Here is a 12,651-nt window from a genome sequence, read left to right as displayed (position 1 = left end):
TTAAAGCATCGAAAATATTATTTTCACCCGAACATAAATAAATAAACACCCCAAAGCCAGGTCCTCTTTGGAATGTAGTAATTCTGAATTTTTATGAATGACTGCATTCATGCTCGGCCACGCCCCCCTCGGCCCTCCTCCCCTCCCTGCTGGGACACCTTGGCCGCGCGCCTGCCTCCTAATTGGTTGAAGGAGGTCCGGAGTGGGCGTGGCCTCCACAAAAAGCACGGGGCTCGTATAAAAACAAGGCTCAAACTTTGATCGGTGAAAACTCACAAGTGATGCAGGACGTTTGAGGATAATTTCTCTTTCTTTCCCCCCGAGTCGGATTTAACCTTTTTGTGGACAAAAGCTATTGTGTTTTTTTGTTTCGTTTTGTTTTTGGAGGATTTTACTTTTCCTGTGCCAGCCTCTGCTCTCCTTATGTGATCAGCTGACAGCATGTGGACGCTGCTGTTATTTGTTGCCTTGCAAGTGGCCACCGTGGGCTTGGTAAGTGCGTGGACTGGAGGTTATTGTGTGTCACTGTTGTGTTTCATGCAAACAGTGAGGACTAAGGACTCACGTGCCTGTACTGCACTGCAGCTCTGAGGGATTTGAGCTGCTGTCGTCTGGTCTACAGCCTAATCTTCCGTTTACTGTTAGTATAACACGTCAAAAATGATGGTCTAATGAAATCCTGTTCCCTCATGATCCAGCTCACCACCAGTGATTATTAATGTAGCTTCAATATCGTCTCCTCGGTGCCAAAGTGGGGCTTGTGGACCATCAGGAGGGATATTTTAAGGGGTCCTCAGCAAAGGATAATTAAATATTTCAGACTGCCCTGCAGTATAATTCTTTAAAAAGTGAAGTTAAACATCTGCACATCTGCATTGAAAAATATCACAAGTATGATAAGCAAAACTTCACTTCTGACTGTTAAACTATCATTTATTTCACTGTAAATATTCTTACCAATGCATTTATGTGTAAATGGTATCATACTGGGGTTGCAGTTGATCAATTATATCCTGCTGGTTAGTTTTAATGCTCTTTTACAGATTTTTTTTACTCATATCTGCAGCTGTACATAGTGGCTAAACAGTCATTTTTCCTTTTTAAAACCTGCAGGTAGTGTTTTAATGCATGTATGCAGACTAAGATTCCTTTTATGTGTACAAATACTTGAAGCTGATTGTAATATTGCATCATATTTTCAGCTTGCCTTGTTTATAGAACATTCATCTCCAACGTAAATACGAGTAAAGCACAATCCAATGTCAATACTGAACATAAGCACTTCAAATTTGTACTTAAGTACAACACTTGAACAGAAATGCTATCTATTTCTGGCTCATTTAAACAGCAAACAACATGTTTTAACTATTAACTATTTTTACCTACACTTCTATCCTACTGTAGCTATAAATGTACGCTACAGTAATATTATCCAACACTTATACCAATGGAGATAAAAATACACATAAGGTCAATATGAACTCGTTGCTCGCTATAAATCCTGACAGGAATTATGTGGCTTTTGGTAAGGAAGTATTTCAAGCACCATGTCAGCTCGGTCTGTAAATTTGAAGCTGCTGCTGCATTGTTTCATTTAATGAGCAGTGACGGTGGCACAGCAGAAAGAGGCAGAGTCAGGAGGGGATTCCTTTGGCTGATCCGGCTGTGGACAGTCAGACTGATGGCTCCCTGTCATCTCACTACCTGCTGGGAGTTGTTGAAGTGGCTCTTGTGATGTGTGTGGATGCAGGAAGGAGTGAGAAACAAAAGATGTAGGAGCAGGGAGGTGGGAGGTGGGGTCAGAGAACGTCCCTTTCATCCCCGCTTGCCAGGCGAATGCCAAGCGGAAGGCGATAGAGGGTTACAGATACCCCTGTGGGCTTTCGGGACAGTGCTGAGCATTCAGGCGACGTTTAAGCCACACTTTGAGGAATTTCTGTGATCTGGGTAACATGAGGCAAACTATTATCCCGCCTGTTTCCACTGTGATTTACTCAGTGTAGTAATTCGGCTTCCTGACATCAACCAAAGCGTGTCCCTTCCTGCAGGTGACCACCGGATGCCCGGTGGTGTGCGAGTGTCCAGCAGGGCCCCCATCCTGCCCCCCGGGGGTAAGTTCTGTCCCCGACGGCTGCGGCTGCTGCAAGGTGTGCGCCGCACAGCTCAACCAAGACTGCCACGAGGGACGGCCCTGCGACCACCACAAAGGCCTGGAGTGCAACTACGGCAACGACGTGGGCCGTACCCACGGCATCTGCAGGGGTAGGTACCGCAGGAAGGTGGCAGGAAGGCTGAACGGGGTAGGAGGAGGAGGGGGTGAGGCGTTTTTGGGTTTAGATTGGGCACAGTTCGGGGTTGAGTGAGGGAATGTGTAACTTCAGGGTGGGGAAGCCTGGCTTCCGAGCCAGGCGGCTGGAGTTTCTCTTTGATAGGGGCTTGAGGTTTGAAGCCTGTGCCACGTCTCAAAAACAGAGCACCTTCAAGAGCTGCGACTGAAACCTGGCCAACTCCGGGATTTATATAAGTACTCCAGTGTGTACACAAACAGCCCCATGAAACACACAAACACGCACGCACACACAGTGGTATTTTTATGTGTGTGTTTATTTGGGTGTGTTTCTATATACAGGGGGGTATCCGGGGTGTTGTATGGGGAGTCCCGCTGAAGGACATTGTAAACAAGTCAAAATTCCCTTCTGGTCTAAGAATAGTGCTTGCTCCTTCGATGTGGAGATAGTGTGTCTCATCCTCTCTCCTCTTATCTACCTACCATGCTTATTAAACATAAGTCTGTGTAGATTATCAGTCATCCAGGCCATGGTGATCCTAAGAGTTTCTGGGAAAAACAAGTGAACTTTTTTTGGTTGTTCAAAACATTTCATCCAAGAAGAAGCCTCCAGGATGAGAGCTAAAACATCTTCAAGAACCAAAAAAGAGAAGTCCAGTTGCTTTTAACAAGTTTTTGCATAGTAGTGCTGCAATTACATACACAACTCTTCCTGTTTTTTCTTTACTCCTTTCTCTTAAGGTCTCATCAGCCTCACATTTTAATTTGGATCAAGAATATTTGATTTCCAAAGACACTGTTTTCTTAACACTCCTGTTGTCTTAATTTATGGGCACCAAAAAATATTGTTTCCTTGTCTGAAAAAATAAAATTCAGCAAAAAATTCCCCAAATTTCTGAAAATTTGCAAAAGCTGTAGGAAGAAAATTCCAATAATTCCTTAAAATTTTCTCTTAAAAGTTTTATTTAAAAAAACCCAAAAACAAATGTGGCAAGAAAATTAAGAAAAAATGAGTAAAAATCTTTAAAAAATCCTAAAAAATATCTAAAGTGATTACAAATATATCAGTGAAACTTCTAATATTTTCTTTAAGAAAATTCACCAAAAAATCAACTTTTTCGATTCATTTGGTGAATGTTCTTAAGAAACATTTTTAACATTTCTTTTTTCCAACAAAAAATGTTCAAAGATTTCCCAAAAATGTTGAAAATGTGGACATCAGAAGTTTTACTGTGAAAATAGATTTTTTTTTCCATATTTTCAAACTTTAAAGCGGGTCTATTTTGACCCGCAGGACGACACGAGGGTTAACGTATCTCAACTTGTCTGTGTTTTGTCTTCTCCTCAGCCAAGGCCGAAGGTCGCTCCTGCGAATACAACGGGCGAATTTACCAGAACGGCGAGAATTTCCGCGCCGGTTGCAAGCACCAGTGCACCTGCATCGATGGAGCAGTAGGGTGTGTGCCCCTTTGCCCCAGCCATGTGCCCCTCGCATCCCCTTCCTGCCCCTCCCCGCAGCTGATCAAAGTGCCAGGCCAGTGCTGCCTCAGCATCGACTGCCACAAGGGAACCACCGTCGTGCCCCCGGTGCACCGGCGACCCCAGCTGCCCGCTTACCCACCTTACCCCTTCATCCCCTACCCGGCCTACCCCTACCCAAAGCCGTACCCAAAACCCTACCGGAAGCTGTACCCCTACAAACCCAAAAAGGACAAGGACGCCATGGGCAACGAGCTGCTGGAAGTGGGACGCAAGTGGGACAAGCCACGTGGAAACAAGCACCTGGCGGGTAAGAGAGGGAGCTGCCGTGTCAAAGCCTCAGAGTGCCATCTGTTTTTTCCTCCACGCAGTAAAGCATCATGTTTATGTTTTAGCCATTTTAGCCGCTTTGACGCACAAACGGCCTCACTGTGAGCCTCTGCATGTGTGCATGTGTGTTAGCATTTATGTGAGGCTTATTTTCCACTGGCTCCTTGCACACCAGAGGTGCTCGCTCTCTCTCTCTCTCTCTCTCTCTCTCTCTCTCACACACACACACACACTGCCCTCACACAGCACATACCTCTGTCACCCAGCTTTCCCCTCTCTGTAATCACTCTCTCTGTGCGTCAGTGTTGCCTGTTCACTGAATAAGGCTAGTGTGCTTTGCAGCTCTGCTTTTCCCTCTTTCTCCCAATGACCTCTTTTCTCCCAGTTTAACTTTTGCTGATCTTGCTTCTCCCTCTCTAGCTCGCCATATTTTGCATTGTCGTTCGTCCTCACGTGTCTTTCTCTTTCATCCGTCTAGCCTGGAGGCAGGTGGGAGATCAGTGTGTGGTTCAGACCACTTCCTGGTCCCAGTGTTCCCGGAGCTGTGGGATGGGCGTTTCCTCTCGTGTTACCAATGACAATGCCCGCTGTAAGCTGATCAAGGAGACGCGTCTGTGCAACGTTCGGCCCTGCAGCTCCATGTCGATCCCCGTTAAGGTGAGGAATGTGTTTGGTGCTTTTAAGATTCTTATAAAAGGGACACATTGTGAAGCTTCCTCTAATGGCCCTGCAGCCATGCGGCCCAGGCACCACGCTAAATAGATTCAGGAAAGAATTGGTCTCGAGGGGTCAGATTGGTATTAATATCATGGCATGTATGCAGCCCCCACCCCTGGATCTCTCAGTAGCTGGAGCCTCTTTCTGGGTCGTTCTGTCTATTCACGGTCCTGTTGCTGTGTGGGAGACATCTTCAGCAGGACAAGAGAACTGAACGAGGCCGGGTTAACCTCTGTGCAGCTTCAGTCTATGGTTGGGTCACTGTCAATTAAAGTACATCAAAGCTTAAATTTAGGAAAAATAGTCTCCATTATTCAGTGGACAGTGAGATATGAAGACTGACACCAATCTTACATCGGTGAAGACAAAATAAAGCAACAGTCAGTTGGCTTAGATTAGCACAAAGCCTAGAAATTGCTTCTGCCCAAATGTAGTGAAATTGTCCTAAAGTTGTATTGTCAACATAATTTAAAACTGAAGTACGAACATGACATTTCAACAGTTTACACGGTCATGTTACTTCTTGACAAAGGGCAGTAAATTTCTTGAGTCTTTGCTGGTTGAATGGCAACTGCCGTCAGTGTTTTTCCTGCTTCAGAATAGGCCTTTTGGGGTGTCACTATGTATGACAGTAATCACGATCAGTTCATATACAGTAAAGACAGTAATTTACCTTTTTTGACACAATTCTATACATTTCTGTTTATTTTCTGACTATTTGATAAACAAAACAGTTGAATATGCATGAGTAAATTACCATGAAACCATTGTGGCACATACAAACACTGCCCACAAAATTGTTTGATCAGATCACAAGTGGACAGCTCTAACTGCTGGTGTGAATGTACTCAAAGCACATCGAGGAGGCTTTGACATTCAGCCACTTAGACCACATTCGGAGGTTGCCTTGGCTACATATGGCCACATGCTTTTATGAGAGCGTATGCAAATCAAGAACAAACCGCCTGCTCAAATGATGCCCTCTGCGTAAGTTGAAGTATGTGCTCTTATTAGAACGCCAAAGGTTTCCATATAGATGCTGAATATTTCAAGTGCATTGTGCATCTTAGATGCCTGAACACAGAAAAGAATATGCCCAGGTTGTAGACAAATAGTCACAGAGTGAAATAATCCAGAAGTGGGTTTGTGTCAGCAATAATAAGAGCTGGTTGAATTCTCTAAAGGTTGAGAAAAAGTGCTTTAGTGCTTCTCTATATATCTCCTTTAGCATAGGATACATCTGTCAGTCCCATACAAAAGCAAAGTTTTGTACAGAAGGTGGCTTGGTTCAGCTTTATAGTCAGACAAGGAGCTCAGAAATCAGGATAGATCTTGCAGAGTTGCTGAGGTGCTTCAGGCTTTGAATAGGATGTCTCCTGGGCACCTTCCTATGGCGGTTTTCTGGGTGCATTTAACTGGGAAGAGATGAGGCTCTTGTCCCCGATTCAGTGGCCTGGGTTTGATTCCAGTTCACGGTCCTTTGCTGCAGGTCTTCCCCTCATCTTTCTCCCTACTTCTCTGTCTGCCTCTCTTCTAAGCTGTCTAATAAAGCCAACAAAAGGCCAAAAAACTGGGAAGACATATCTGGTTAGACCCAGAACTCTCTGGAGGGATCACATATCTCATCTGGCCTAAGAATGCCTTGGGATCCTTGCAGAGAAACAGGAAAGCATCACTGGGGGAAAGGTCTCACATATAGTTTTTCTTGACCTTTGACTTTTTTCATCAAAGGGATTAGAAAGTCTTTAGGAAAAGACACAGGACATCATTTTTTGACTATTCCGCCAAAACCCCAGTCTGTATCTTTTTAATTTCTTCATCTTATTTGCAGACGAGGCACAGGACGTGCAATTCTGCCTACTGCTGGTTAAAACAACAACATATTTGGTCTTTGCCAATGGAAATGATGTACGTGTTTATTTGCATGGACAGTGAGATGTGATCACAAGTTGTCACTCGAGATGCGTTCTAGCACCAGGTGCAAACTGACGTACTTAGAGCTGTCTGCTTGTGATCAGATCTCCCAAGAGTCAGTTAATGCCAGGTGTGATTATGGCCTCGGTCTCTGATAGCATTAAAAACTCAGTATGTTTGCACTGCGTCGTATTTAAGCTTCCTTTTCAAATAGCTGATGGTTACTGCAGCTCGTCTTTATGCGTAACACATAAATCTAAGAACTTTTCAGAGGCGTGACTGAGGAATAACTGACTGTGAGGCTTTGCTTCGGAGCTTTTCTGCACTGAAAGTACGACGTTGCGGCTGACAGCTGCACTCAGTGGCACTGTGCTATGTGCTTTAGAGAGCACTCGATTCGCCCACTCCGGTGCTCTCTCACATTTCATACACAGCACTCTCAGAAACATTCTGCCTCCTGCCATGAGCCACTCAGGAGGCTAAAGGGTTGTTATGCACCTGTTTCGCTGCGTTCTCCCAGTGTTTGCAGAGCTGCTGTGGGTGTTAATGTGCATCAGTGTCAATCCTTAACTATTGTTGGCATGCTGTTCTCTCTGGCACTCATCCGCTGTTTTGACCTTTATTTTCTGTGTTCGTCCGTCGCCGTACTTAACTGCATTAACTTTGTTTTTCATGTCACGAACGATGAATAACGAGTTGCTTGTTGTTGCCGTGTGTTATGGCAGCTCTGATTCCAAGCAAATGGGAATGTGATCCCACAAACCTCAGACTGGAAAGCAGTTTTCAGACAGCTCCACATTTCTCTAGCCTTTGTAACGAGGGTTTTTCCAAGTGGTGTAGCTCTAGGGATCACCCAGTCTGTTCAGCAGACTGAATTTCTCAACAACTATTTGACAGGTTGCCACATGAAGTTTGGCACAGATATCCATGTTGATCAGTAGATAAATCCACCTGACCTTGGTGACCCCCTGACTTTTTTAAAGCCTCATATTCTGGCATAAGTGAAATGTTGGATTGCATTGATGTAAAATTTAGTACGCACATTCAGTCCTCTTAGTTATTCACGTATTAAAGAGTTTACTTCTACTTGTATGTCCTGAAGTTCAGATACGAATGGTACTGTCCCCATTTCAAGGGAAACATTAGTTACGACAACATAAAATCATTAGTAAAACCAACAAACATCAATTGTTACAGAATAAAAGTTGGCCATTACTGCGATTAACTGCTACAGAAGTCTCTGTCATAGTGGTCCATTGCAGTATTCTTAGCCACACAAACACTACAAACCACTTAACCTATTCACACAACTAAAATAACAATCCCATTACCTCTTTAACAATTTGGATTTCAACATTAACATTCCCGTGGTTTTTTGCACTGCCAACATGAAGTGCATGTAGCCCAAATGACTGGGTCACTACAGTTGAATTGTTCGTGGAAATCCATTAAATAGCAATTAATCGTTAACATCCTTAGTATGCATCCAGAAGTCCTACAAGAAAACAACTTGCATTCTTGACAGGGTTACTCGGGAATCTATGCTGCCTGGATAACTCTATATAAGCTAGTTAACTCTTCAGACTAAAGCTTAATATTTCAAGTACATCCAACATTTTAGCTGATCAGACTTTGGAAAATGAGGTGAAAAAGCTAAAACCTCAAATCCTTTAGCTTGGATCCAAATGGTGATCAAGTGGTAGAATCAAGTGACTCTACTCACCCAAAGTAAACATTCTAGGGAGAAAAGGATGTCTTGGTTCATATTATTTTTTTGCAATGATATGTATAGCAGACTAAAGTACCATCAAGGAACCCCCAGCACTATGAGTTGTCAACCAATCCCGTCGTTTGCAGCTTTAGATTGGGGCTAGTTGACTCTATTTATGATTTTAAATTGGATCAAGTGGTGTTTGTTTTCCCCTTGAGATTTTATCCTGATTTGGCCTTTGTAAATGGTACCTCTCAGTCAGTTACTCATTTAAACTTCAGTGACAATGCTTGGTCATAGTGATCATGGAGTGGTAGGCAGAAGCTTTCTGACCAGAAGTGCTAAGCCCTCTGTAGAATGTTAGCACTAGATGAGTGTCAAAAACTTCCATAATTAATTTGCATAGCATTTATCTTGAGGCACTTAAGTACAACCACATACAACTGCTATTATTTATTTAGACTTTTCACTCTTTGTTCTTTCTCTGTCCACAGAAGGGAAGGAAGTGTTCTCGCACCCATAAGGCCCCAGAGCCCCACCGCCTGTCCTATGCCGGCTGCAGGAGCACTCGCCTGTACAGACCCAACTACTGTGGAGTATGTCGGGACGGCCGCTGCTGCTCACCTCGCCGTACTCGCACAACCAGTGTGATCTTTGCCTGCCCGGACGGTGAGCGCTTTAACAGGTCTGTGATGTTTATCCAGTCCTGCAAGTGCCGCGATGAGTGCAACCATCTGAACGAGGCTGCCATGCCTCCACAGCGGTGGCTCTACGGAGACACGCACAAGTTCAAGGACTAGTGGTACTACCCCGCCCCACAACATTCCTTCATAAAAACAGACTTTAACCCCCCCCCCCCCCCCAGCAATACCCATTATAGAATAGCTGTCTTTAGTGTATCTATGAGTAGACACAAGCGAGGTGCACACATCAAAACATCTGTTCTGGAAGATTATTTGGGGAGGAATGGGGAGAAGAAGAATGAATGAGATGGGCCAACCTCCATCTTTGAAAGTGACCAGCCCCTGCTTTAGTGTAGATATAAAGTTGTTTCTGACCTGGTCAGGCTTCAGACTGTGACTGAATCTTTTGTGTACAACATGGATGCACACAGCCGCCATGTTGCTGCCATGCTCCAAAAGTTCCCTGAACTGAGACTTTTATTGGGAACAATGGAGCTGAGAAGCACAAGCACAACTGTCTCTTGTGTTTGGCCTGTCTTCTATTATTGATAATGTGGATTCACATCACAGTTGCTGAGCAATATATCAGTTAATAGAAAGCTGGCCTGATGTTGCTTTGGAGCCCGGCTGGAATCACATGTCTGTGCACTCCAATATGTGAGTATTGATAAACCAAATGAAGACTGGTGTAGAAGACTGGGATGGTGGCAGCAGAAGATGATGGAGGAGCATTTCAGATGTTCTGACAGGAATGTGGTTTGTGTCTTTTTATGGTATTTATTCACTGGTATTTATTGTGAGACAGACATGACGACACAGTGGCCCGCCACCGGGGAAGGCGGCGCTGCTATGTTTGGAGCATCAGCACGGCTGACCGAGGATCTGATAGGGACTAAACAGCTGAGAGCTGTCACTCTTGAGATGGAGAGAAGGACTCCCACAGATCCAGGACCTGACCCCGGGGTCGGAGGTCCCAGTGGTCAGAAAGCCATATCTAATGATGGAGGGTGCATGAGAAGAAAAGGTATGTACTGGAAAAAGACGGAGTTGAACCTAATGGGTTGAGGCTTTGTACGCATTAGTGGGGAATATGTCAAAGGTTGTTTACACAGCTGGACTCATCCCATGCCTCGCCTCTTGAGGCATTTAGCAAGCACCAGAAGAACAAGCCTGGGATTCTGGCGTCAAGAAGTCGAGCACCTAATTCTGTGCAAATTACAATCCTGAGTCTGAGAGAAAATCAGCCGCTCTCTGGTTTGCTGTAAAAATAAAATCTGAAAACTGTGTGTGCTGAGGTAAACATGTAATTTGTGACTTGCGGGTGGAACCGCTCTGGTGCCTAATGTGGCCTGTAATCGAGCAGCGCTGCCTTTCACTGAAACAGAACAATAACTCATGTTTGAGGGTGTCTGTTTCTGAAAAAGGCTGTTGAAGGCGACGGTTGGAGTTGTATGTTGCTGCAGGCCTGATTAATGTCACTAGAGGACATTTTTAAAGACGGATTCGAAAGCAAGTTTTCTGTATTCTCTCATTTTTGTGGCTGACACCCTTTTGTTATGACTGAAGGACCCAAGCTTCTTCCTTAACCGGTGCTTGGGTTAGAGTTAGCGCACCTTACGACAGCCTTGATTCATGACCTAATCTTGTATCTCATGCGAATGTAATGCAGAGGGATTGAGAGGTCATTTCAAACTGACTTTTTTAAATGGGTGATTTCGTTTTTTTCCTGTTGTGCCAAAATTTTAGACATTTTTACCGAATTCTGTGAAACTAGAAAATATTTGCATTCTTTTTTAACATACAGTAAAGTTTTCTATGAGTCTGTGCTGCCCCAACACCTGATCAGTGGTTTTTAACTTTACAGGTGATAAAAGTGTTTTTGGTGTTGGTGTCATTGCTACTTGCCCATGTAGATGCTGTGGTTTTGGTACTGTATGTGTAGTTTTGTTAAGGGACACTATAGAGCAGCTATGTACAGATGCATTGTTAACTTCTTTGTAGTTCGATCTGCTGTATAAGGGCCAATCATTATACTGAAGTAGTCCATGTATAGTTTAGCACTGAACGAGGCAGGGTTCAGATCCTTTACGAGCATTAAGTGCCAATTTGAAAGCATGATGATTGTATGACGAGTAGTGTACATTAATACCATCTGTAATATTCTGTAATGAGTCATGCTTGTAAGATTATATGTTTAAAAAAAACTCAGAGGCTTAAAAAAACAAAGATTTTTTACATGTTCATCACATTAATTTCTCTTGAAGTTGGTTACATCACATATAATTGGTTTCGGAGTTGGAATTGGTTCATCATTTTTGCATTTTTTGAATAAAGAAATTTTCACTCCCATTATCAGTGTTGACTGTTTATATTTAACCAGTAGAGGTGAAGGTGGGGCTAAGGCTGATGGTATCTACTATCGGCAAATAGTGATACTGATAGTAGATACCATCAGCCTTCGCCCCACTTTCACCTCTAGTGGTTAAATACCTGGGACTCTCCAAGCTAGTTTTAGAACTGAAGAAGCCTCTCGGATGAGAGGCGAAAGGTCTTCAAGATCACAAGAATAAATTCAGTTGCCTGAACCAAACCCTTCACCCCAATCTATCAAAGCCACCGAAGTTCTGGGAGACTGTTCTATCGACTTATAAGACACAACTTGAGCTCTTTGGTCCTACAGATCAGAGGTAAGTCTGGCGTGGGAACAACGAGGCATAAGAGGAGAACACCCTGCCTGCTGTGAAGCATGGTGGTGGATCTGTGATGCTGTGGGGGTGTTTTGCTTTTAATGGAACCCCAACATATCGAAGGCACCATAGATTCAAGCAAGTACCAGGATATTCTGGACAAGAATGTCACTCAGTCTATAACCAGACGTTCTAGCAATACCATGACCCCAAACACCCATCAAAATCAACAAAGGCTTGTTTAGAGACAAAAACCTGGAAGCTTCTTGAGCGGCCATCACAATTTCCAGACTTGAACCCAATCGAGAATCTGTGGTGGGATCTGAAGAAAGCTGTTACAGCACGTAGACCTAAGAACATCACTCATGAGGAATGGGCTAAAATTTCCAAGGAGCGCTGCCAGAAGCTTGTTCGAGACGATACCTCCTGTCTACAGCAGGTCATTGCAGCAACAGGAAGCTGCAGGAAGTACGAAAGATACAGCCTGATAAGGGGTTGAATAATTTTACAATTTGCTTTTTGTAAAAAAAAATTGAAATTTTGGATGGATTATCAATTCAATCTTGATTTTTGCTTTGGTATTACATTTCAATAAACTAACTGGTCACCTCTTATATGATTTTGTAATCGCCTGCAGTTGTGAAGTTGCTCATTTTGCCAGAATGTCAAAAATATCCAGGGGTTGAATGATTTTGTGTGCACCTGTATTACAGCAATTGATAATATATGAGTTGGTTTGGACCCTCGAAACCATTACACCCAAGAAAAAAAACAATTGGAGTGGTTATCGTCTGGACAGAGCGCTTAAAATTATGCGAAGACGTAAGGATAATCGCTCAAGTT

The 12,651-nt window shown here is 43.6% G+C and overlaps 1 protein-coding gene across 1 annotated transcript; it reads left to right on the top strand.

Moving 5' to 3' along the window:
• The first annotated feature begins 235 nt into the window (after positions 1–235).
• Positions 236–11,470, top strand: si:ch211-106h11.3 (CCN family member 1). The gene is made up of 5 exons (XM_022210787.2): positions 236–492; positions 2,049–2,262; positions 3,636–4,076; positions 4,575–4,753; positions 8,933–11,470. The coding sequence occupies exons 1-5, from the start codon at positions 442–444 to the stop codon at positions 9,236–9,238; spliced, it is 1,191 nt and encodes a 396-aa protein (XP_022066479.1). The 5' UTR covers positions 236–441; the 3' UTR covers positions 9,239–11,470.
• Positions 11,471–12,651: the final 1,181 nt, after the last annotated feature.

Source organism: Acanthochromis polyacanthus, chromosome 21 (assembly GCF_021347895.1).
Source record: "Acanthochromis polyacanthus isolate Apoly-LR-REF ecotype Palm Island chromosome 21, KAUST_Apoly_ChrSc, whole genome shotgun sequence".
NCBI classification, from domain to species: domain Eukaryota; kingdom Metazoa; phylum Chordata; class Actinopteri; family Pomacentridae; genus Acanthochromis; species Acanthochromis polyacanthus.
This window is presented reverse-complemented; position numbering and strand designations above follow the sequence as displayed.